This window comes from Cicer arietinum, chromosome 5 (assembly GCF_000331145.2).
Source record: "Cicer arietinum cultivar CDC Frontier isolate Library 1 chromosome 5, Cicar.CDCFrontier_v2.0, whole genome shotgun sequence".
In the NCBI taxonomy this organism is placed as follows: domain Eukaryota; kingdom Viridiplantae; phylum Streptophyta; class Magnoliopsida; order Fabales; family Fabaceae; genus Cicer; species Cicer arietinum.
Window position 1 is genome coordinate 72,236,756 of NC_021164.2, and position 23,513 is coordinate 72,260,268.

The 23,513-nt window shown below is 30.4% G+C and overlaps 2 protein-coding genes across 2 annotated transcripts; both read right to left on the bottom strand.

Moving 5' to 3' along the window:
• Positions 1 to 4,584: 4,584 nt before the first annotated feature.
• On the bottom strand, positions 4,585 to 10,949 carry LOC101502031 (pyridoxine/pyridoxamine 5'-phosphate oxidase 1, chloroplastic). Its single transcript, XM_004501555.4, has 14 exons — positions 10,736 to 10,949; positions 10,470 to 10,643; positions 10,331 to 10,369; positions 9,644 to 9,811; positions 9,446 to 9,551; positions 8,803 to 8,969; positions 8,411 to 8,653; positions 8,141 to 8,229; positions 7,510 to 7,560; positions 7,321 to 7,411; positions 5,916 to 6,020; positions 5,759 to 5,829; positions 5,435 to 5,530; positions 4,585 to 4,916 (listed from the first exon to the last, which is right to left on the bottom strand). Exons 1-14 carry the CDS (start codon positions 10,865 to 10,867, stop codon positions 4,850 to 4,852), a joined length of 1,599 nt encoding a protein of 532 aa, XP_004501612.1. The 5' UTR covers positions 10,868 to 10,949; the 3' UTR covers positions 4,585 to 4,849.
• Positions 10,950 to 12,730: 1,781 nt separating this feature from the next.
• LOC101501703 (proline--tRNA ligase, chloroplastic/mitochondrial) lies at positions 12,731 to 17,696 on the bottom strand. Its single transcript, XM_004501554.4, has 11 exons — positions 17,300 to 17,696; positions 17,156 to 17,212; positions 16,457 to 16,567; positions 16,199 to 16,285; positions 15,987 to 16,100; positions 15,635 to 15,841; positions 14,696 to 14,833; positions 14,213 to 14,374; positions 13,825 to 14,024; positions 13,201 to 13,284; positions 12,731 to 13,077 (listed from the first exon to the last, which is right to left on the bottom strand). Exons 1-11 carry the CDS (start codon positions 17,621 to 17,623, stop codon positions 12,936 to 12,938), a joined length of 1,626 nt encoding a protein of 541 aa, XP_004501611.1. The 5' UTR covers positions 17,624 to 17,696; the 3' UTR covers positions 12,731 to 12,935.
• Between the last annotated feature and the right edge of the window lie 5,817 nt (positions 17,697 to 23,513).

Genomic DNA, 23,513 nt, shown 5'->3' on the forward strand with positions numbered 1-23,513 from the left:
TCCCCCTTTTCTTTTTTTTTTTTTTTTTTTTTTTCTTTTTTTTTTTAAGTTTCGGGTACACTTTTTCTAGGAGTCTATATATTAACAGATACATAAATAAAAAAAGAGTCATCATCTATCTCATAAAAACAAAATGACAAATTTACAATTTCAACAGCTGTATACAATAAAATATTTGGGGTTATGTATTTCATTATTGTTGTTTTTTCTCATAATAAAAATATCTAATATTTTCACTTATGGTTCGATTTAACTTGTTGTAATTTTACACTGATTTTTGTTTTTTTTTAAATTGTTTTTCTTTAGCTACACTCAAAAATATCTATTTACCCCTTTAAAATATTTCTTAATTTATTAATATAATATAGAAAAAATAAATCTTAAAAGTCTATTATATCATTCTCTAAATTTGACAATTCTTTAAAAATCTAAGTTGCTTTATAAAATAATAAAATTAATGATATTGATTATATAAATAAATATTTAACATTAAGTTTTTAGAAGTTATATGTGTGTAAATGAGTGTAGAAAAAACAATAAATATATACCGCTTAAATAAATGACATATTATGTAACAAATAATGAAAAGTTGGGATTAGATAAAACAAAATTCATATTTAGTATATAAATTGAATCACTCTTAATGTGTACAACATGTAGGATAAATAATGATTAAAAGGTTTATTATTTTAATTGATAAATTATATATGAAATAAAAATAATTATAAAATAGAAGGTTAATAATTTAATATTTTCTTTTGTTGAAGGAAAAAACAATCACGAAGCCAACTCTAAATTTAGCCTTGAGATTTTATAGTTGTCATGGTAAACCAACTCCAAATTATTGAAATTGTCGTTGCATTACTCTAAATGATTAAAAAGTTTTATCAATAGTGTCAAATTTTTATAACTAAACAGTTAAATGAGATTGAACAAACACTTAAGAGTGTTTTGTAAAATTTATTGTAAACTTGATAAATTAAGAATTGTACTTTCATCTTTGATGCTCAACTTCCAAAACTATGCATTGTCAAAAAGAAACTTCCAAAACTATGCACATATTTCATTGCATAGAGATTATTATCTCTAGTGTCCTTGTTCCATACTAACTAAAAATTATTTCGAAGAGGTAATTAAAAAATACACGCGGGTTTCCAATGTTCCGTAATTAAATCTATAAACTAATTAAAGATAGATAGCTAATGAATACAGAGGTGTAGTGCAATTTCCCAAAAACGTTAAAACATATAATAATTAATCACTACAATTTTAATAAATAAACAATTTAAAAAAATAATAATAATCATAGCATAGTTTCTACTAATAAAAAGATTAGTTTAGGTTAAACATTTTAATCATGCGGCAAATGTCAATTGGTTATAAAAATTGAAAAGCATGAAATATAAAAATATAATTATTTGCAAGAAAACAAACGGCAGAGAAAAGGAAAATTTAATCTGATGCTGAAAAAGTATGAAATATAAAAATATAATTATCATCTAAAATTGAAAAGAGTAAGAAAAAAAAAAGATTAACTAAAGCAAAGAACATCATAACTCATTTGTAAGAAAACAAACGGCAGAGAAAAGGAAAATAAAGTGAGACGGAGGGGAGACAAGGAAACCAGAACAAAACTAATTCTAATATTTTAATCCTAGTATTTATTAGTAATAGGAATGCAGAAAACCATAAGTCACAGACTGCACATCTAACTTGATTTATTTGAAACAATCTATTAATGATATACTAATGATAAGTGTCAGAAAAAAGAAAACTACTGCCATTAATATTATTCTCTATATAAAATAACTTAAATTAATAAAATTTAAATATGTAATTTTTGTTTATTACTAATTTAAGAACAAATAATCTTTATTAGTATCTCTAATGAGACGACAAATGTCACACTTACCAAAATAATAACTTTACAAAATTATGTTGTATATATTTCATCTTGAAATCCAACCTTTTTTATTTGAAAAAAAAATCACATTTGTCAAAATATAGAAATAACACGTGCAAATGTTAGAAAATCCAATTCTCGTATGTGTATGAGAATTTGGTTTCCCTTGATGTTAAGTAAAGTTAATTTCCTTTAATCTACTTGAATTTAATTGATTCAATTTGGTGTTGTAAAAGTCCAATACTAAAATCAAAATTTGATTAAAAAATTTAATAATTAAAAATTAATTTCTAAAAACTACTTTTTCTTTTTCAAATACTAAAATTTTGTAATTTAATTGTTATATTTTATAGATATAAATTTTTTTACACTATCAATACATCACAATCATCCATAAGTGTGATAAACTATTTTATTATTCTTACCGTTATGATTCATTGACAATATAAAATATCTTTACATTGTTGATGTATACCAATTAAATCCAAATTTATAAAGTATTAATACAACTTTCTTAACTACAAAGACAAAAATAATATTATATATATATATATATATATATATATATATATATATTATAATTATTAAAATACATTTAAATACAAAATAATATTTAAGATATCAATATTGACATAATATTAATAAAAGATAAGAGTTTGATTTGAGTATTATCAATCCATTTTAAAATTACGTGAAATTATATCTTAAATCAATAAATATCGAACTAATAACTTGGACTCAAACTCATAAAAAAAATATCAATCTAACTTAATTAGTTTTGGTTAAATTTTTGGTACCACATGATCATTTGGTTTGATTTTTATATCTCTGTATAAAATTTACAATTATATCTATAGATAAAATTCACAACTTTGATAATTGGGATTTAGGTTGAAAATTTTAGTTTATTTTATAATTATAGTAGTTGTTTATGTATTTTTTTTTTTTTTATAAATAATTCCCTTCTATTTTTTATAATAGACATTTGGATTATAATTTGGTCAACAAAAATAGATGTATTTTTTTCATATTATAGATCAAATATATCAATTTTTGTTGATAAAATTATAAGTCAATTGTATCTTATAAAAAAAAAAAGTAATCTTATTGAAACACAAAACTTAACACAAAATATGACACAAACATAATACTGTATAAAATAAAGAGGATCATATTTTGTATTGTGTCTATTTTGTGTCAAATTATGTTTCAATAACATTACTCAAACAAAAAAATAAAAATAATAGTATGTTTTAAAAAATTATTGGAAGATTTTGGAGTGGTAGTAGCTACTCTATGTCTTCCAAGAAGATCCGTCCATGCTACGTACTCACTTCAACATATATTCTTTATGAAAATAACTAAAATATGTAGAAAATGTTATAAAAAATAAGTCAAAATAGTTTAGGTGGTGCTAACTAATATTAAGATATTCAAATTTGGAGATTTAAGGATTTCATATATTGAGAAATAACGTAAACAAAGAGGTAATATATTATATTTGCTGTGCAAGATATAAGCCAAAATGAGAGCTCAAATTTATAATTTTATTAATTCATCAAAATGTCTTTTTGTCATGAGCCACGGTGTCGCTTATCACTGTCGTTATTCATGAATCCAGCATAAATGTTTGTAACTTGCTTGGAAAAAAACATTTATTTCAAATGTATATATGAAAAATGTTAAGAAGGATCCTAATAATATTATCAAATATAGAAACATTATCTTCGAAGTTTTGTTTTCATACACGTGTCCTTAGTACGCAAGATCCAAAATATATTTTAAAATTTGAATTTGTTGCACTTGTCGGCATTGTAACTACATCTGACCTTGATTGAACGGTCTAAATGTCTATAATTGCACTACCATCAATCGTTAAAATTTTAGTTGTTACGTGTCGTCATCCAAAAAGCAAACGTGACAAAAAATAAAAGAGATCTGAATTCATTATTATAGTAATTTTGGTATTAATTTTGTATGATTTTTAAAAAATACAGAAAATATTTTATGTTTGTTTTCCATAGTTTAAACTACATTTTAATAATGAAAACATCGATCCAGGATGATTTCACGAGAAAACACTAAACACAACTTCCTCTAAAAGTAATTATTTTATTTTAAAGAAGTGATTGTTGTTTATATTGCATTAGTCCCCCAACAAAACATGATATACCAAAAAAATTAATTAATTTTTGTTGTCAGGTTGCTGAGAGAGGTTGATCTTGTGGAATCTTTTGTTGATATGGATTTTACCTTGGAAAAAGAAATAGTTGATTGGATATCATGTTTTCCAGAGGGTGAAACCCATTTGGAATCTCTTGGATTTGATTGTGTTGTGTCAGCAGTTAATTTGGAGGCGTTGGTTGCTAGGATTCCTTCATTGAAGAGACTGAGATTGAACCGAAACATTACAATATCTCAGCTATACTGTTCTGGTTTGCATCATTTCTACAACATAGGTTTCTTTGGATGTCTCCTAACTGAGATCTTCAACTTGATGGAGGTGTGAAAATATATTCAACTTTATGGAGAGAGTGATTAGTATAGAACAATAAATACAAGTTAAAATATATTCAAGCCATTGTTATCGTTTACGTTTAATATGACACCATAAATGTTACATGTATCTTACTATCATGGTGATATTTATTTGAGATTTGCATGCATACACTTTTTCAATATTCACCATTATTTTACTGGTTTGTCCTTTCATTTAAATAAATATAAATATACAATTTTTACATATTTTCAGCAGCGCAAACTCATGTTCTGAAACATTCTACTCAAAATGAAGAGCCCGCGAGAAACCAGAGTATAAATGAAAATAGAAATAACACAACAACATATATTTGACGACAAAAAAAAAAGACAGTTTATCCAAACAAGTTCATCTCTCTGATTTTTCACATGTTGAGATATAATAAAAAATAAAAATAGGTAAATTTATCAGGGAGCCAACCGCTCAATCTTCCACACCTTATGTCCATCGATCTCTTGGGGAACATATCGCAACCTGTCAATTAAACATGCATCTAATATCAATCAGAAATTTTCAAGGAAAATTTACCTCACACGAAGTACTGTTGTAGGGGGAACAAGAAGCTTAGAGTGTTCCTCAAGGATTTCAAAATGTTCTAAGAAAAGGAAATCTCAAATACTTCATTAGCACGCATTCTCCCAAAAAATCAGGAACAGGTATATGCAAATTTTAAATAATCTCAAGGTAAGAGGAATGTAGCAAAAGTTTATCAGCGTAAATTTTCAGTATAACCCCAATGAACTTGTTTAATTAACGAATCTGTGGGTAAACTGAAAAATAACAAGTGAAATCAAGAATGTTATCATAATAAGTAGTTACACTAGGATAGATCAACTTTGATGGCATACCACACAAGTCTTGAACCTAAACATGCAGTGTAAAACAAATATAGGCAGATTTGGAAGTCGTTATGTACATACTGTTTGGCTTCATATATATTAAAACAGGATATTAAAAAACAAACAAGTTATCACAAACAGGAGAACAACCACCTGTCATGCAAGCGAGATTTTTGTCCTTGCCAAAATTCAAAAAGATGTGGCACTAGCTTGTATCCTCCCCAGTTTTTAGGTTTAGGAATCAAACTTCTGCAAGCAGAAAATATGAGGATTATTTCTAGCATTCCTAGATTTAACAAATGGTAGAAAGAGTAAATATCTTGGCAAAATGAGACAAGAACTGATCAGATGTCCAAGTCAAGGCCAAGGGAGTTACACAAGAAGATAATTCAATTATCGACCATCAGAAAGGAGGGACTAACACATTTTATCAGAAAATCACAACACCAAGTAAAAAGGTTTGATCAAATAACTTACCCATCAGCATATTTTTGTTCCAGCTCTTTGTACTGCTGATGAAGAACATGCCTACCAGGCACTACAGTACTCTAATGATAAAAAATTGAAAATATAAGTTTTACATATAATTTCTGTATATAACAACTTGATTAATTAGAATGAAGCAGAAGTAGACCTGCTTGCTGACTATGGCTCCAATCTGACTTCCTCTAGGGCGGCTATGAAAATATTGCTCTGATTCCTCATCAGAAACTTTTTGAACAGACCCTTGCACACGTACCTAGAAAAACCAATAAAAAGCAAATCAACGGCAAATTGTTAAATATTGTGATTATCAATGAGTTATTTAGCCAGCCTCAGAAAAGCAGAGTGACACAAAGTTTGTAATATTAAGTTGGATGCATCGTGTTGAATTAGTGTACAAACCACAGTTCCAGCTTTGAGAAGTTACATATTATATATTAATTAAAATATTTGCAGCATACCTTTTTTAGAATACTACTGCATGTTGCTTTACTTTTTCCATGTACATTTTCAGGGAAAATGCAATTTATAATAATAGTTATAAAAGAAGAGATAAGTTTTTGTTTCTTAACCAATTATACAAGTAAGAAAATGAAAAATAAAAACAGCAGAATTGTACAAGTTCATCATTGTTCAGTTATTTTGCCAGTAGTCCTAAGTTATAGATCATGTCAAACTGAAAAAAGTTAAGTAAACATATTTCTTTAAAAATTTGAAAATTTCTGCAGTATATAAGTAATCAAATGTAACAAGTAGTAGCTAAACTAAAAGAGAATAAGGATGAAGGTCAACTGGGTTTATCATTTTGTTCAATAGAAGAGTATAACAAAAATAAGAAGCTCTATTAGAAATATGAGTTATGCACCCTTTTCACTGAATCCTCACCAGAAATTAATAAAATTGCACAATATTTTCATGACTATTATTTTCAATTGTCTGAGCAACTCATTGAAAATCAATTTTTATGTATCCGGACTTCAAAGAATGATAAGAAAATGAGACATTACCGAATCAAGATTCAAGACCTAAAGGACCCTAAATGATTCTTAGAAAATGCCTAAAGGGGTCCAATCTTTCAAAAGTAGAAGTGATTAGGTTCTCCATTCAGTAAAGGTCAAGGATGACAAGGAAGCAATGCGGGCACTTCTGTTTTAATAAAAATTTAGAAGGGGTGTTTGTTTCATGGATTGCAAACTTATTCCCACAACTGTAACAATGGGAATTTAACATTCTCATGTTTGTTTCAAGTTTAAACAAATTATACCCAGGAATATAATTTACACATACCTTTCCACTTTCTAATCCCATGGGAATAAAAGGTAACCACCATTGAACTTTTCTATCTCATTTCCTTTTTATTTAATGGTCCAAATTTCACTATTATCTTATGTCAATGAGAGAATCCATTGCTAAAGAAAGTACATTATAGCATGCTGTGGCCCTTAACTTCCCCGGACAAGGCACAATACTCCTTTGCACAAAAAATTAATGGAAACAGGTCTATTTACAAACATTAATCTGAAGATGTGACGAGCTATAATGAAAACAATAGTCACCTGCCGGTTTAAACCATCCCAATGAAACAGAAGTGATGCATGTGGATTTTCAGCTAACTCATGTCCCTTTTGACTTTCGTAGTTTGTGTACCTGCACAAAGTAATTGCAGTAGGTGAACACAAATAACCATTTTCGGAATAGCATAGCCAAGGCAATTCTAACAACAACAAAAGCAGAATATAACTGACCACACAAATCCGTCCTTTTCCAAGCCTTTTAGCAATACAATCCGTGACGAGCTGCAGCCAATTGAAGTAAATTAATTTGGAAATCTTCCAATATTACACAGTATATGGTGGGACAGAAATTCATTTTATAGGAGCTTGAGTGTTCAAACACAGAAATAGGAAAATATGGCTACAGATTGATCAGATATAAACCTGAATTATAGATCTTACTACAATAACACACCAACACACAGGGTTTACCCCTAACTAGAAGTTTACACCTTCAAACACTGCACAAACAATAAGAATAGACAACCCCATAATTTCTGTACAGGACTATATCTATAAGTATAACTACATAGATAACTACCATTGCCATAACAAGTCAGATAACTGCCACACAAAATACATAACTACTCTCCAACAAATAAAAATAACTAAACAGGCCTTGCCATACTGGGTATACAGATAATTGCAACATCGAATAAATAACTGCCCTACAACAAAATAAAAATAACTAATCAGGCCTGCTAGACTATGTCTGCCTCTTATTTATCCTAAAATACACCTTTAGTGATCTATCACTACACAAGAGCCTACCGATCTTAAGGTAAAAACTATTTTAACATAAGAAAATTGAGGGTGATCTTACGGTTTTCCATCCTTCCCTACAGTTGACAAGCCCATAGCATTTGGTTCCTTCAAACCCGCAGCCAATGCATCATCAAACCATTTACGAAACTGCAGGTAACAAATGCAACAGATGTAGATTGCCAAAATATCATAGCCCTTAAAATCCTACTACTCAAAATACTCGAAATGGGAAACTGAACTAGATCATGCTCAAGTAATCAACTACCAACAGGAAAAGGAATGACAGCAACAACTCTCTGACAAACAGTATGTTTCACATGAACATTACCTGATTATTGGGGTCTGCCTCCACCTGGTCTTCATGAAATTCTGGAGAGATATAGTTTTCTCGTAGAGCTGAAATATCAATTTGAGGAGGCTTTCCAATTCGGACACACATGGATGTTCCAGGATATGGTGGAAGTATAAGCTTATACTTTTCAGCAATAGCAGGTGGGACAAATCTACCTCCTAAAAAGTGGTGAGGGCCGCCAAACTTCTTTGCACATAATTTTGGTGCTGTCAAAGAGACCTACAGAAATTTGGCATATCAGTGGGTCTGTCTCTCATTAGAAACACAATTTACACTTGAAAGAAATATCTTAGGATATTATATCTAAATTCCAGTGTTTAAAGAAGCAAATAATGAAACACATAAATGCCTTAGAAACATAAACATACCAACAAATCAGGTTTAATGCCTGTACCATTAACATCTCCCTCTTCAACATGCCACCCAGAGGGAATATCTACAGAGACTATGACGGGTCTTTTTTGGCCAATTTGATTATGATTACTTAAAGAAACAAGTCTTTGGATCAAATCATCAAAGGGAGGCCTTGGAGAACCTGGACGATTATAAATTAACAAATTCAAATAATGTCAAATCAAATGAAATTATTTGTACAAACACTTACACAGTAGTTCAGAATTCATAGCCTGTGTTGATAACAGACAAACATAGTTGATTTGAATAGCTTTGTGAAATGAATCCGAAATTCACAAAAGGATTTGGAAAGATTGTTGCAAACTACCGTTCATAATTTGTAGCTACTAGCTAGAACTCATGTTTATTTTAACAGTGACCCCACAAGCAATTTCCATAGAGAAAGCACACATCAAACAGTACTGTGGATAAAATAAGCATAGAATAATGAAGAAGCATGCATGAATAAAGCGATAAGCAGCACATGCATGACAATAGTTAGAGGAAGAAAAGAAGTAATAATGGTATGCTGTTCAATCCCCAGTTTTTAAAACATTGATCCGAATAAAGTAGATATACAAGGATCACAAACAATTATTTAAAAAAATATAAAAGTACCATGAAATGAGAATCCAAACATAGCATCTACTAAAATGTCAAAGTCCTTAGAGAAATCTGACGGTAGATCTTCCACCGACAAGAAAGGGATTGACAGTGCTTCAAGCTACGTACAAAGAAATAAATGACAGGGTGATATAGGAACAGGAAAGAAAAAAAGTGTGGTTCTAAATATTGTCAACTTGAGTTCCATAGTACCTGAGTAACTAACCCAGCATAAAGAGTCTTGGGGGTACGCTTTGGGTAGCAGACCAAGGGCTTATAACCAAAGTGATGTAGGTGACGGGCAGCCACCAGACCATCGCCACCATTGTTACCAGGACCACATACAGTAAGAACACGACTATACTCACCCGGCTTGTAAACCTGTAAAAAAAAACAACTCAAGTACAAATGCACCATACAAGAAGACTTCCATCATTAAATTATAGTAACTAGTAAGCAACTAACATGTTATTTTTTTGGGTTAAATATATTTACAAAATTCTAGTTATCTCAGAATTTTGGTTTTAGTCATTGTACCAAATTTTCAGTCTCTACAAATTACATAATTGTATGCTTATGTTAGTGTTATCAATTGTGGATTGCGGAAAATAGCGATGATGTGTTCAAATTACGCTATGTAATAGCGGCTATTTGACAACTCTGACTTACTTAGTTTTGTAATGCATAGGACTAAATAGTGGATATATAGACTAAAAACAAAAAACGAAAAATTTTAGTAGGACTAAAAATATATTTAACTATTTTTTTTTAATTTCTCGTTTGAAGATGTCTACTTGGTATCAAACTTGGATATGTTGAGTTCAATTGAGATGAATAAATGAATACTAGCTAGCAAGGAGGAAAAAAACAAAGAGGTGGAACCTAGCAAAAAACAAATACCTCATATATGGAGGTAGCAACGCTCAAACCAGCCAATTCCTGAAATTGCAAACGCAAAATGTACCAAAATATTAATCGTTAATTAAGAATGAACATAAAAAATAAAAATGAAGAAGCAAAGAATGCGATGAAGATTAACCATGAGCTGGTCGACACTGAAGCCAAGAGGACCCATTAGAGTTTCATCAATCCCAGCGGCTTCTTGCTGTTTGAGGTAAGTTACGGAATCAGAATCGACACTCCCCATGGTTTTGCTTATACCGGAAGCAGTAATTGTAGTCGAAAATGATCGAATTGTAGGTTTGAGAATACCCTGAAATAAAACGCAAAGAAAATTATCGAAATTCGTGGGAAGAATTTAGAGAAAAAGATTGATTAGTGAGTAGTAAGAGGAATGGGGGTTACGGAGAAGAATTGATAGAGGGGTTTGTGGTTGTGGAGAGAAGGACGAGTAGAAAATGCGGTGGAATTATGGGTAAGATTATTATATAAGCATGTTAATGTTAATGTCAGTGTCATGCTTCTTCCATTCACCATCGATTACGTACTTCCAATTCTGCATCTCATTCACATAATAATAACTTTTCAGAATCACATTTTCTAGATGAATTTTGTTAGTTGTTGACTTGTTGACTCTCCTTTCTCAGTTAAAATGAATGTCTTCTTTATAAGATATACTTGCTTTTTAATTCACAACAGTCTAATGATTTAAAATTTAGTTTAACTGTCTCATCAAAAGGATATTAGTTATTACATCCTCCATTTCACAATTGATTCATTTTATTATTTGATGCAGATTAAGAAAAATGAGTAAAGCAAGAGATTCATATTTTTGTTAAATTATCTCAATTTACCATTACTACTAATGTAAATGGTACACTAAAAAATGAGTTTGTATTCTCTATATTTAAATTTTTTAAATCTCTCAATCTAATTTATTTAAATCTTGTATTTTTAAAAAAAAATTATTTTGTTGAATTAAAAATGTACTGAGACTCGTGAATATTAATGATGTTCAATATTTATATACAATATTAATTTAATTTTAATATATGTCAATAACATATTAAAATAATTTTAAATTTGTGTAAAATTTTACAAGGATGATCTACATGCTATACTTTTGCAATCCAAACCAAAATTTTTTGGAAAAATTAAGTAAAGTTAAGATAAATATAAAAAGGTTGAAAGGAACATATAGTGTTACATTAAAAATTGAAATAAATCATTTATTTTAGGAATTGAAATAAGTCATATATTTTACAAATGGGCCAATTATATTGGACAGAGATATTATTATCCTAAAAGTGTTTTGGTTGGATATTTTTTTTATTAATAATTAAAGAGCAAAGAATGAATGGATTGTTCAGTAAAAAAAAGGAATGAATGAGTTTTGTTTTTTTTTCTTGACCATTCTGTTTTCAAGAAGATATATACAATTTTATCAATGATAGTTTTAGTTAAGATCTAATTTGATCATTTCAAATCTGATAGTTCTGATTGATTCGTCTTTTACATGCATTATTTTTATTTGCACATAAATTATTTGACTAAATATTGTGTCTTTGATATTCTTTTAAAAATTTATAGTAGCAAAAGATGTTCTAAATTTGAGGTTTATTCACTTGGATACTAAAATTTGATTGATTAGTGAATTTTATAAGTAAATAAATAAATAAATAAAAAGATTAGCACTCATCTATTTTCTTTCTTTTTTTTAATGAGAGAAACTGCACCCCGTCTCTTACTATATATTTCTAGGCGACACTAATATCTTCTCTATTTTGTAAAAACTAGAGAGAATATATGTCAGTTAAATCAATGTTGTCATAATCAGATAGGAGAACGGAAATATGAATCGTTGAGTCATAATTTAATTTCTTCAAACCATTTTCACTCAGTTTGAGACACTTCTGAAAAAAAAAATTACAAATCAACCATCAGACTAATTAGTTTCCGTTGAATTGGTTGGTTCGGCTCAATTTGGACAATATTGATTTAAATGTACATGATTGAAGATCAATGTTGTTAAACAACATTAGCTAACAACCTTAGGTGAGTGTTGGTGGTTAGTGTGTGCTTTTAATTCTAACTACATTTGATAACTCCCCAATTAGAATAGAATTGTCTTTGTTCATTCATGTGCAACATTTTAGTGGATTTCCTTTATCAAACCAATTCAACGTATACTCTCCACACTTATTTCAAATATAAACAATAAAAAAATTTATTTTTAATAACTAAAAATACACGTATAAAAGAAGAAAAAAATATCATTAAACAAATATCATTCCAAATATAACTTTTAACATTAAATGTTTTCTGTTCACTTACATGAGGAATAAATAAATCAATAAGGGTGTAAATTTTTTTTAGTAATTAATGCATCTTAACAAGAACTAGAAAAATCACCAAAAATCTTCTTATACACCGAATAAATATATCTCTTTTTTCCATCTTGGCTAAATGATAACAAGAAATTAATTTTTAAAAATAGCAAGAATGCAAAAAAAAATAAAAATAAAAATAAAAAAATAAAAAACATGTACCCGCTCAAAAATCATACTATTAGAATGTTACAAAAAAAATAAATAGACTTCCAGAGTTAGTAAGATTTGGCAAAAATAGCTACTTCTTCAGCAGCATCTCCAGTCATCAAGCATCTTTTACTCCCTTGTGGCTGTTCAAAAGGAAAACACCTGATAGTTGCTCCAGTTTCCTCTTTTACTTTTAACTCGTCTGCATCGCTGTGACATTGCAAAAGCTTGAAATTAGCGGTCTTAATCATGGCCTTCATTCATGTATACAAGTTAGTTATTTATCACCATCATAATGCATTTATATAAGAAATAAGGGGGGGAAAAAACAACCTAGCAGACCAAGGGCCCCTAGCCCATTTGCCTTGTGATATTGCAGCTTTAAGATCATCATATGTGTTCACATCTACAATATTACTGCAAAAGAAATAATTGACGTGTCAATTCGCCTGTTTGCAGGGGACGCCATGAACACGAGTGCAATTAGAAGTGCAAAACTAGAAAAGAACAAGATAAAGAATGAAATTTCTCCAAAATTTCAAAAGCAACAAGCTATTGAGTTTGATTGCTCTCATCTATTAATATATTAACTCATGGAAATCATTTGTTGGAAAGTTCTTGAATAAGAAAACCTTAATGAACACCGGAGCTCATTCCAATTAATTGCCGTACTAATCGAGATTGAAATTATTTTTATCAACACTAAAGCATTAGAGGCAGTTCTTGGTGACGTTTAGTGTATTCTAATCATTTCATAGAGTGGACTTGGTCAGAGCAGTAAGTATACAACTTATGAAACTTTCTCAACAATTTAACTGGGCCAAACTCTAGAATATATCATTCAGGAATTATATTCACTACTAATATTAATTAAAAACTAAGTCTAGAGCCAACAATTAGATTAGTAGAAGATCCAAATATCTATCACAAGCAAAGAGTATTAGAAAAGGAATGAACCTATCTCGAAATGCAATTGCCCTTTCCAAAAGAGAAGACTGTATCTCATCCAACTTGTCTTTAACATACGCCTCCAAAATTGAAGGCTCCATAGAGACTCCAAACACTTTCCCTTGCTTCCCAGGAATATCTCTCCTGGATATCACCACACTTCCACTAGACACGTCACGAGGTCCGATTTCAATTCTAAGAGGAACTCCCTGAAATAGGAAGATAGAAATACTGTAAATATATTCAGATAGTCAAATATGGAAAGATCCAGAAGCATTAACAAGCAATGCGTATGATTTGGTCCTGGAAAATGAATTCCATATGATCTGGTCCTGGAAAATGAATTCGATATGATTTGGTCCTGGAAAGTGAACTCAATCCAAGTTTAACGTCAAACCTTCATTTCCCAGAAATTGAATTTCCATCCAGGGGTTCTTTGATCTGAATCATCAAGTTTAACTTTAACGCCAGAGCTTTGAAGAGTTTCTTTTACAGACACTGCTGCATTAAGAACTGCCATTTTTTCATCGTCCTTCTTCCAAATTGGTACAATTACCACCTAAACCAGGCAATGCACCAAGATCTTGTCAAAAATGGAAAACAATTTAAAATTTCAATATAGAAGAACAGGCATGAAAATTATCCTATATTTGGATGTAAAAGTTTGGAGTAGAGAAAAGGTAATTTTTTTCATTTCATTTTCACTTGAGCATTCCCTTTATATAAGAATTTTATAAAATAAGTGGAATACAATTAAAGAGCATTAGTGTAACTATATTTGTCTGATTAAGTCGCAGCGTATTCCAATCATGAAAAAGCTACATTTAATCAAACAATTATGTCTACGCATGATTTTGACACCAATAGCATCATACCGCACCTGTATGGGTGCAATTTTTGGAGGAAGCGTTAGGCCAGCATCATCTCCATGTGTCATAATGATGCCTCCAACAAATCGAGTACTGACTGCCCAAGATGTCTGCCAAATATATTCCCTTTGTCCATTTTCATCTGTGAACTGCACAAGCATACATTATGAGCAGCTGTCTCCTGATTGAAAAGTTTAAATCAATATTTTAAACAAAAACAAAATAAAATGTCATTAAATGAATAAAATTCAGAAGAGGGAAAAACAGAATCTAAATGCTGCAGCTATTAAAAGATCCACTTTAGTATTTCAGTATGTATTCACCTCTTTATGGCACGATTGATAGTAATAACATTGAGCTATATGATGTGGCACAATCAATATGGCTTGGGACTTATCATAAGTAGGGCCTTTATGCTTACTTGTTTATGATTTTTTTAATTTAAGTTGGAAAAAAATAATAATAATATTATGAATACTTTGGCTCAACATAGTGTTTTTGTACAGGGGATAGTAGGACTAGTTGCACTTCCTATTTAAGGAAGGATTATTGTGTAAGTACATACTGAGTAATAGCAACTTCTCACTCTCCTCGTCCTATCTCCTCTTAGTTACAGAAAAACAGCTTCCTTATTGCTGTAGACGGTTACAAAATCTCATATTACTGCAACTTTGAGCTAATTTCAACGGTGTAAATTTAACAGTAACAAGTAATGAATAAGGAGTTGTGGCTGCACATTAGAACTTGCGGAAACAAACAATGCAGTATTTGAAGAGACCGAGATAGATTGCAAAAACAAGCATGCTTGCTTATAGTTTAGGGCCTAAATAAATAACTCAAAAACATAGCATCTGGCAACTTTATTAGACATAGGCGTACGATCCCAAAAAAATGAAAAAGAAAAAACCCCACGGGAATGAAGTATTTGATGTTCTGTAACAACGTCGGACCTGTGTTTCAAAGGCACGGGAAAAGTTTTGCCCGAGGTTGTGGCTCGTTCCTGCTTGCAATGCTTTTTTGTCCCCCATCATTGCCTCAATGGTATAGGTCTTACAAGCACCGGCAAATGTTTCCACTTTAGATTTTCGACCCGTGATAACAGGTATTGCAGCTTGCTCATAAGCAAATCTGGTATAGATGTCAATCATTTGTTTAGCCTGCAGTTGTGCAGAACATTTGTAATAAGATTACGCCATTATATAAACAAACAAATGCAGTTGGGGAGAACATTTGTAATAAGATTACGCCATTATATAAACAAGTAAAGACTTTATAATCTCAACAAAGAGAATATGTGTGGACCTCATTTTCTGCCTCTTCTGGAGTTGCATGAGCAGTATGACCTTCTTGCCAAAGAAATTCAAGAGTTCTCACAAATGGTTTAGTGCGCATCTCCCATCTTGTGACATTTGCCCACTGAAGCACATTCATTCAACGGGAAACAGTGGGTTAAATTGTCTCATCTTCGAAGAAAGCAAGTTTTTGCTTACAAACGAAGCAAGGACAGAATTTACCTGATTAATCAAGAGAGGAAGATCACGGTAGCTATGGATCCACTGAGTAAACATGTGATTCACAATGGTTTCACTTGTAGGTCGGACCTGCCACAACCTCAAGAAAAGGAAAAATCAAAGATAAAACCTTAGGTCTCGGCTTTTCAATAAATACTGCAGACGACTTATTTCTTCAATTCAGCTTATATATTTAATAAACACCAGACAGTGTGTGCAAAAAAAAAACAACCATAACAAAAGGTTGAAGAGCATGCATACCACGAGCTTCTCTTCAAGTTCCTTTCCACCCCCAATTGTCACTAGTGCTAACTCAGGACTGAAACCCTCAACATGACTTGCTTCTTTCTCTATAAATGAGTAAGGAATAAACTGCAGCACGGATTGGAGATAGAGCATCAGCCATTTAATTTCATGTTTTGGCCATAATCATATAACACATTATCAATATCTCACTTTGCACAAAGCTCGTTTTCTGACACAACAAATAGCACAAAATAATGGCAGAGCTAGAAAGCACAAATACAAAACAGGACACATACATAAACAAAGCAATACAATACAAGATGATCCTACTAACGCAAGTACAAAGCAAATTTTAAAAAAATACAGGATTCAACACAATTATAAATCATCTTATAAGATCAACAAAAATACAAAATCTAAGTCAAAAGAGAGAATAAATACTTTAAATTTTAAAAGTGAGCATGAATCATTGTATACATAATAAAATGCTATGATCTATTAAATTGTCCATGTCTCAAAATAATAAACAGGGAACACCCGACACTATAATTGATTAAATTATACTGGTATAAAAAAATAAAAGTAAAAAATTGTAAAATGAAACTAGGACTAGTATCATTCTCATAAACCAGGTGCATACTAGACAAACAAATTACGGAAAAATAATTAATAGAAGTAACTAAATCGTTAATTGAGTATGTAGTTAACATTTACCTGTGGGAAATACATGTTACTATGTCCAGTCTCCTTGAACTTCACATTCAAATAGTCCTACAAAAACAAAAAATATATAAACTTGAAGAATAATTGGAACTGAAAATAAAATAGACGCGAGTGATGGAGAGAAAAAGAAGGAACCTGAATGGATTCCCAAATGGCGTAACCGTAGGGACGAATGACCATTGTGCCGCGAACCGGGCCGTAATCGGCTAGTTCAGCGTTGGCTATGATGTCAAGATACCAAGCATTGAAGTCCTGTGACCTGGGCGTGATGACTCGGTCTGGGACTCGGTTCTTCGAGTTGTCCACACGGTCTTTGGTTTCCGCCGGAGTGATTTTGGCGGAGAATCTAGCGGCGAACGGGTGGTGGCGTCGGAGAATAACTGGGGAACGGTATGAAATTGCGGTTGTTGAAGGTGAGGAGAAAAGGTGGGTGAAAGAGGATAATTTGAGAGACACCATTTGTGTTGTGTGGCTTTGGAGAACAATAGAGTGGGAGAGTTATGGAGACTGAGAGATGAGGTTTTGTTTTGACCATTTTCTTATGTTCTCCTATTTATTTATTTATAAAATAAAATAAACAATCAATTTTATACATAATAAACCATACAAGTGTACTATGTCTAAATTTTTTTATAAAATAAAAAGGAGCATCGAGTGTATGTCAGATAGAAGTAGAAGGAAAAAAAAACTCAAAAATTACTTGTTTCTTGATTTCAATGTAAACGAGTTTTTGTGTACGTTGGTGAAATCTTTACATTGTTTTAAATATGTCTAAAAAAATCATTTAAAAATTTAAATAATATAAATAAATTAACAAATTAACTTAATAATAAGGACCAATATGGATAAGGATTAAAAATCAAAGAAAATATTTATAGCAAACAACAATAAATTTTTAATATTTTAAAAAAATTAAAAATATATTTAACATTTTATGTATTTATTTATTATAATATGCTATAAGGGTTATAATAGAAAATTTGGAGACTGATAAAATTTGCATTTCTAAAATGAGATTTTTACTTTGCAAAGTAAAGTAGTAATTAATAGGTAAATTCATTGTTGATAATATGTAATAAATCAGATATGGTGAAATATCAAATTTTGATTCTTTTTCATTTTATTAATTATTAAAGTAGTTTAGATATATAGTGAGTCAATTTATTCCCTTGTTATATAGGAGTAGTAAATTTGATCAATAAATTAAGATGAAAGTTAAGTATGTGAAGAAAAATATGGAATGTGATGTAAATGTCAATTATAATATTTCTAAGAAAAATATTTTAGTTAAGATCCACTTTTTTATGTAATGTTTCAAAACACTATATATATACAAAATTTATATATATATTAAAATAAGTAAAATTAATAATAAGGAATGGTTAATTCTATTAGAGCGAGTTAAATCAATGATTATTTTATCGTTCAACTTTCTACGATCTAATTCTAATATTATTTAATAGTTGATTATTGTTGACTCATAAAATTTAATTTATATGAGTTAAAATAATATAAACACAAGAGTGATATAAATAAATAAATAAATAAAACCTATTTACCGAAGAGTTCATTAAAATATATAAATGAGTAGTACATTACAAATAAATTAAAATTTTAAAAAATAAAATAAATAAATAAATAAAAAGTTAAAAGAAAATAGTCTCACATTATAGCAATGTAGAATATTTAGAAAGGGAATAACTTCAAACTCTTTTTTCTCTTTAATATTGGGCGAGTAGAAAAACACATGATAGGTGAGGATAAAAGGAGGGAGTGTGTTTGTGTTTATGGTTTTGTTTCTAACCTTTTCATTTTATGTTTAATGGATGTTGGAAAAACAAGAGATATTGTATGTGAGCTTTTAAATGAGTTAATTTCTTATGTGGAAGTGTGGTAGAAAAAGAGTTAGATTTATATGAGATTGTAAGAGGTTTAATGATAAAGTGCTTTAATCTAGACCATTGAATATAATTTAATAACAGTTGTGAATGTTGCATTCATGATCCTTGTGACTTGATTTGAACCGATCAAATTATTCTATTAAAGATTTAATTTTATCATTTCAATATAATTCAAGAATGGTTATAGATTCATGATCCTTGTGACTTGATTTGGTTCAATCAAATTATTCTATTAAAGATTAAATCTTGTCCTTTCAATATAAATCATCAATGATTGTGGATTCATGATCCTTAGGGCTGGACAAAAAACTGAGGCCCAAAATAAACCGAACCGTCCGCGGCCCAGTTTCTGGAACGGGTGGGCAAGATCGGGTCTGCAGGTACGCGGGTCAACGGAAGCGGGTTTGTGTGGTTTGTAATGGACGGGTTCGGTTCAGAATTCTTGAACCACGGATACCCGAACCTGCCCGTTTCAAATTAATAAAACTCAAAGGCCTTTCTCAGTCCAGAAAAAATAGGCCCAATCCAGAATAAACCCATCTCACTAAAAATCTGAAACCCTAATTTCATTTCATCACTCTCACTAAAAATCTGAAACCCTATTCTCATTTCATCACTCTCAACTCATACACTCACACATCCACCAACTCCATTGATTTTGTTCGAAGCCACCGCCGCCGCCACCATCGGTTCTGTTCGAAGTTGTGGCCGCCGCCATCACCGGTTCTGTTCGAAGCTGTGGCCGCCGCCATCACCGGTTCTGTTCGAAGCCGCCGTCACCACTGGTACCGGTTCAGCGACACTAATACCCTCTTTTTGTTTTCCTTTTTCTTCTCTTCAATTATAAATGGAGAGGGTACATGCATCACAATCCTTCACAAAGACATAGAGGTACATGCAACATCATTTGAGTTCCTTCTTCATATCGAAACCGGTAACCTGACCCGCAAAACCAATTAAACCCGTGACCCGCATATCAACAAACCCGAGATAAAAACAGTCGAAAATGGGCCTTAGTCTGCCAACCGCGATTTGGGCTGGATTGGATATTTAGACCTGAATCCGTCCGAACCCGACCGTTTGTCCAGCCCTAATGATCCTTGTGACTTGGTTTGGACCAGACAAATTATTTTATTAAAAGTTTAATCTTGTCCTTTCAATATAATTTATCAATGGTTGTGGATTTATGATCCTTGTGACTTAGTTTGGACCAACTAAATTACTCTATTAAAGATTTAATCTTGTTCTTTCATTATAATTCATCAATAGTTGTAGATAGTTCATCGCAAATCCTTGTGATTTGATTTGGACCAATCAAATTGTTCTATTAAAGATACAATCTTGTCCTCCTAGAAATTTGTTTTTACTATCTTGTATGTAAATGTGTTTGGTTAGAATTTTTCATTTTATAAGACAAATTAATACTATTAGTACAAATAATAATAAAAATATTTTAAGAACAATAATAAATATATTTAATAATTTAAAATATAAATTACATTTAAAAAATACATTTTATTTTTATTTTTTATCATTGTGGAGTATATAGTTAAGAATAGAGAGTTCTTTAAAATAACTTTCTCACAAAAAGATGAATCAATACTACTAGTTAAGATGAATCAATATCAAAGGAAAACATGTTTGATGGTTCGAACAGACAAAGACAACTTATCTAATTCAATTGAAGACCGTGAAAAAAACAAAAACACTTGGAACAACATGACACAAAGGTTCCTTGGGTTATAAGATGGAGCGAGGAACTCTATTGTTTAGAGATGAAGAATGCAATTGATTAAATTAACAATCAAGCAAAACCAAGTATCTATTTTTCCTTTCTACTATTCGTTTTTTCTTAGGGGTATGTGGGCAAGTGGATTGATGAAAGATACCATGTGTGATAAAAATAAAAAGCACAAGTCAAATATTATTCGGTGTTGTCATTTATAAGAATTTTTATTGTCTTACCAAATTGAGTTTTAATTTCATTGATGAAAGAAGTGAAGATGGAAATTTAGATTGTTCTTTCATAAAAAAAAAAAAAAAAAACACTCATGTGCATTGATATAATTCATCAATGAAAGTGTCAAAATATCTAAAACTTATTGATAACACACGACTGGGACCTTATATATTCATAGGGATTACATAAAATGGTTAATCAAAACGACATTCAATTTGCCAAGGAAAAGGAGAATGAATGTGTTTTCCTAATTGGCATAACTTACATGCATGTAGGGGTGGGAATAGACCAGACCATGCTTTCAAAGGCCTGAGTCTAACCTACGATTAATTTTTTAGGCCTAAGTCTAGCCTACGACCTATCATATGCTTTTTTTTTGTCTGACCTGACCTTTTTAAAAGCATGGTCCGGCCTGGAAGCCTATTTAAAAGTCTTATTCAAATTAAAATATTTAAATATTTCACTCATACCACATGATACTCTCCACATACCAATATCAATGTACATATCTATATATATTAAATAAAAAATAATTTTTCTAACAAAATAATTTTTAAAAAATTTGAAACAAACATCCTTTAAACTCTAAAAAATAATTTTTGATGTCAAAGAATAGATTTTTTTTTTTCTGAAACAAACGCACCAATTATTACCTCTCAGACAAATATGAAACGACTATTGAGTGATTGACTAATTGAGTGACTATCGAATATGGAACAACTACTAAATATGGAATGGAATGGCTACCGAATATGGAATGACTACTGAGTGATTTCCTAATTGATAGAATTTAAAATAAGAAATATTATTATTAATATAATAATAAAAAATAACATTAATAAATGATAAAATATATATAGGCTGGTTTGTCAGACCTAATAGGTTTTTTTATAAGTTTGAGTTTGACCTATTTAAATAAATAGGCTTTAAAAATAGTCTGAACCTAGTCTTTTATTAAATAGGTCAGACCAGACCATAAATAGGTTAGGCCATAGGCCCCTTACGAACGACATAGCCTATTCCCATCCTGATGATGCATAAGTCTATTTTTTTAAAGAATTGGAACCATTTGCTTCAATTTAGATAAACTTGGATGTTCCAAACGTTCATGTAGGAGATTTGTTGATGGTGCGACAATACAAGCTAAAGAATGAGTTGATTGGAGGTAGTAAAGATCCTGAGATTCATGTCCTCCTCCAATCACCCGACACATACCACATTCTTGTGTAAGAAATGAATTTGAATCGAATATTATTTAACAATTAAGAGAACGAGTAATCTGACTAAAAGATATTATAAGATATGACCGACATTATTTAAGTTTGTGATATGTTTAAGTAAAAGATGAATTTAACTCTCAAATTTTTTATTTTCATCTTTAAAATAGGAGAAATGTCTTTCAAATTGAGGTGCAACTATCAAAACCGTTCATTTATTTTTGGTAAAGGATACGAGGTTGCCCAAAATAAAATTGGAGTAGATGGCAATTTTTAGGGATCATTTCGAGTGATCGTTTTCATGAACCATTGGTAAAAGATAGCATTGGTCATGCAGCTGTGATTAGTTTATTAAGGTGGGCAACATAGAATTAAAATGTTTTTCAAAACTGCTACAAAAATAATGTTTCCAAAAGAAGTATAAAATATTATTAAGATACAAGTAAAACAGTGAAAATATTATTATTATTATTTCTCTGCACCTTTATATAAATTTTGTTTATTAATACAATTGTTTTCTACTATATACTTCAATTGCTTATTTGTTGTATGTTTCTCTGAGTTTTAAATAAAATATTTTTATTTTATTCATTAGCAACATATATTTGTTTTGTTTATGGTTTGCAAATTAGTTTTTCTTTAGTTATTTTCTATTATTATGTTGTCATTTACCTGCATTATTTTTGTGGTTTACGTTCGTTTTGGTGTCGTATTAGTTTGATTTAGATTGGTAGAGTAATTTTGATTCATTATTAATATCAATCAATGACTTTGACGTCATCGTTATAAATCCAGAAGCATATGTATTTCGAACATCGAATTTTGTCAGATTTATAGAAATACTGTCGTTTTATGCTAAGATAATAGAAGTTTATTTGACAGTGTATAACAAATGAATATCTTCTTTTTTTAGTAAAAAAAAAACTAAGATAATATTTTTTAGCAATACATTTGTTGCCTATTCAGTTTCCTCCATCTAATATTTTAACATTAAAGAAAGTTGGCGATTGACTTTAATTAACCGTCTTAAATCTCTTATCGTTGTTCGGGGTTGTGGCTGCGCTGTTTATTACTTGTATATTGTTACTTAACTATTTCACTATTTGTGTGGCTTAATTCATTTTTGAAACATAAACAAGTTGATTTTAATTTACATAACATTTTGACATAACATATGTTGACTCAAACACTGAAGAAAAGAGACCTATAATGATCCATAGAACGGTGCTTGGATCCTTCGAAAGACTCTTTGGTGTTCTTATAGAGCATTA

What these genes read in the sequence shown, in the direction of transcription:
- LOC101502031 (XM_004501555.4), bottom strand. Translation starts at nt 10,867, where the DNA reads ATGGTGAATGGAAGAAGCATGACACTGACATTAACATTAACATGCTTA. An exon ending in GAGCCATAGTCAGCAAGCAG is followed by an intron (nt 5,830 to 5,915) that starts GTCTACTTCTGC and finishes TTTTATCATTAG; the next exon opens with AGTACTGTAGTGCCTGGTAG. An exon ending in AAATCTCGCTTGCATGACAG is followed by an intron (nt 4,917 to 5,434) that starts GTGGTTGTTCTC and finishes TTTAATTGACAG; the next exon opens with GTTGCGATATGTTCCCCAAG.
- LOC101501703 (XM_004501554.4), bottom strand. Translation starts at nt 17,623, where the DNA reads ATGGTGTCTCTCAAATTATCCTCTTTCACCCACCTTTTCTCCTCACCT. An exon ending in CCATTTGGGAATCCATTCAG is followed by an intron (nt 17,213 to 17,299) that starts GTTCCTTCTTTT and finishes TTGTTTTTGTAG; the next exon opens with GACTATTTGAATGTGAAGTT. An exon ending in CAAAAATTGCACCCATACAG is followed by an intron (nt 14,375 to 14,695) that starts GTGCGGTATGAT and finishes TGCCTGGTTTAG; the next exon opens with GTGGTAATTGTACCAATTTG.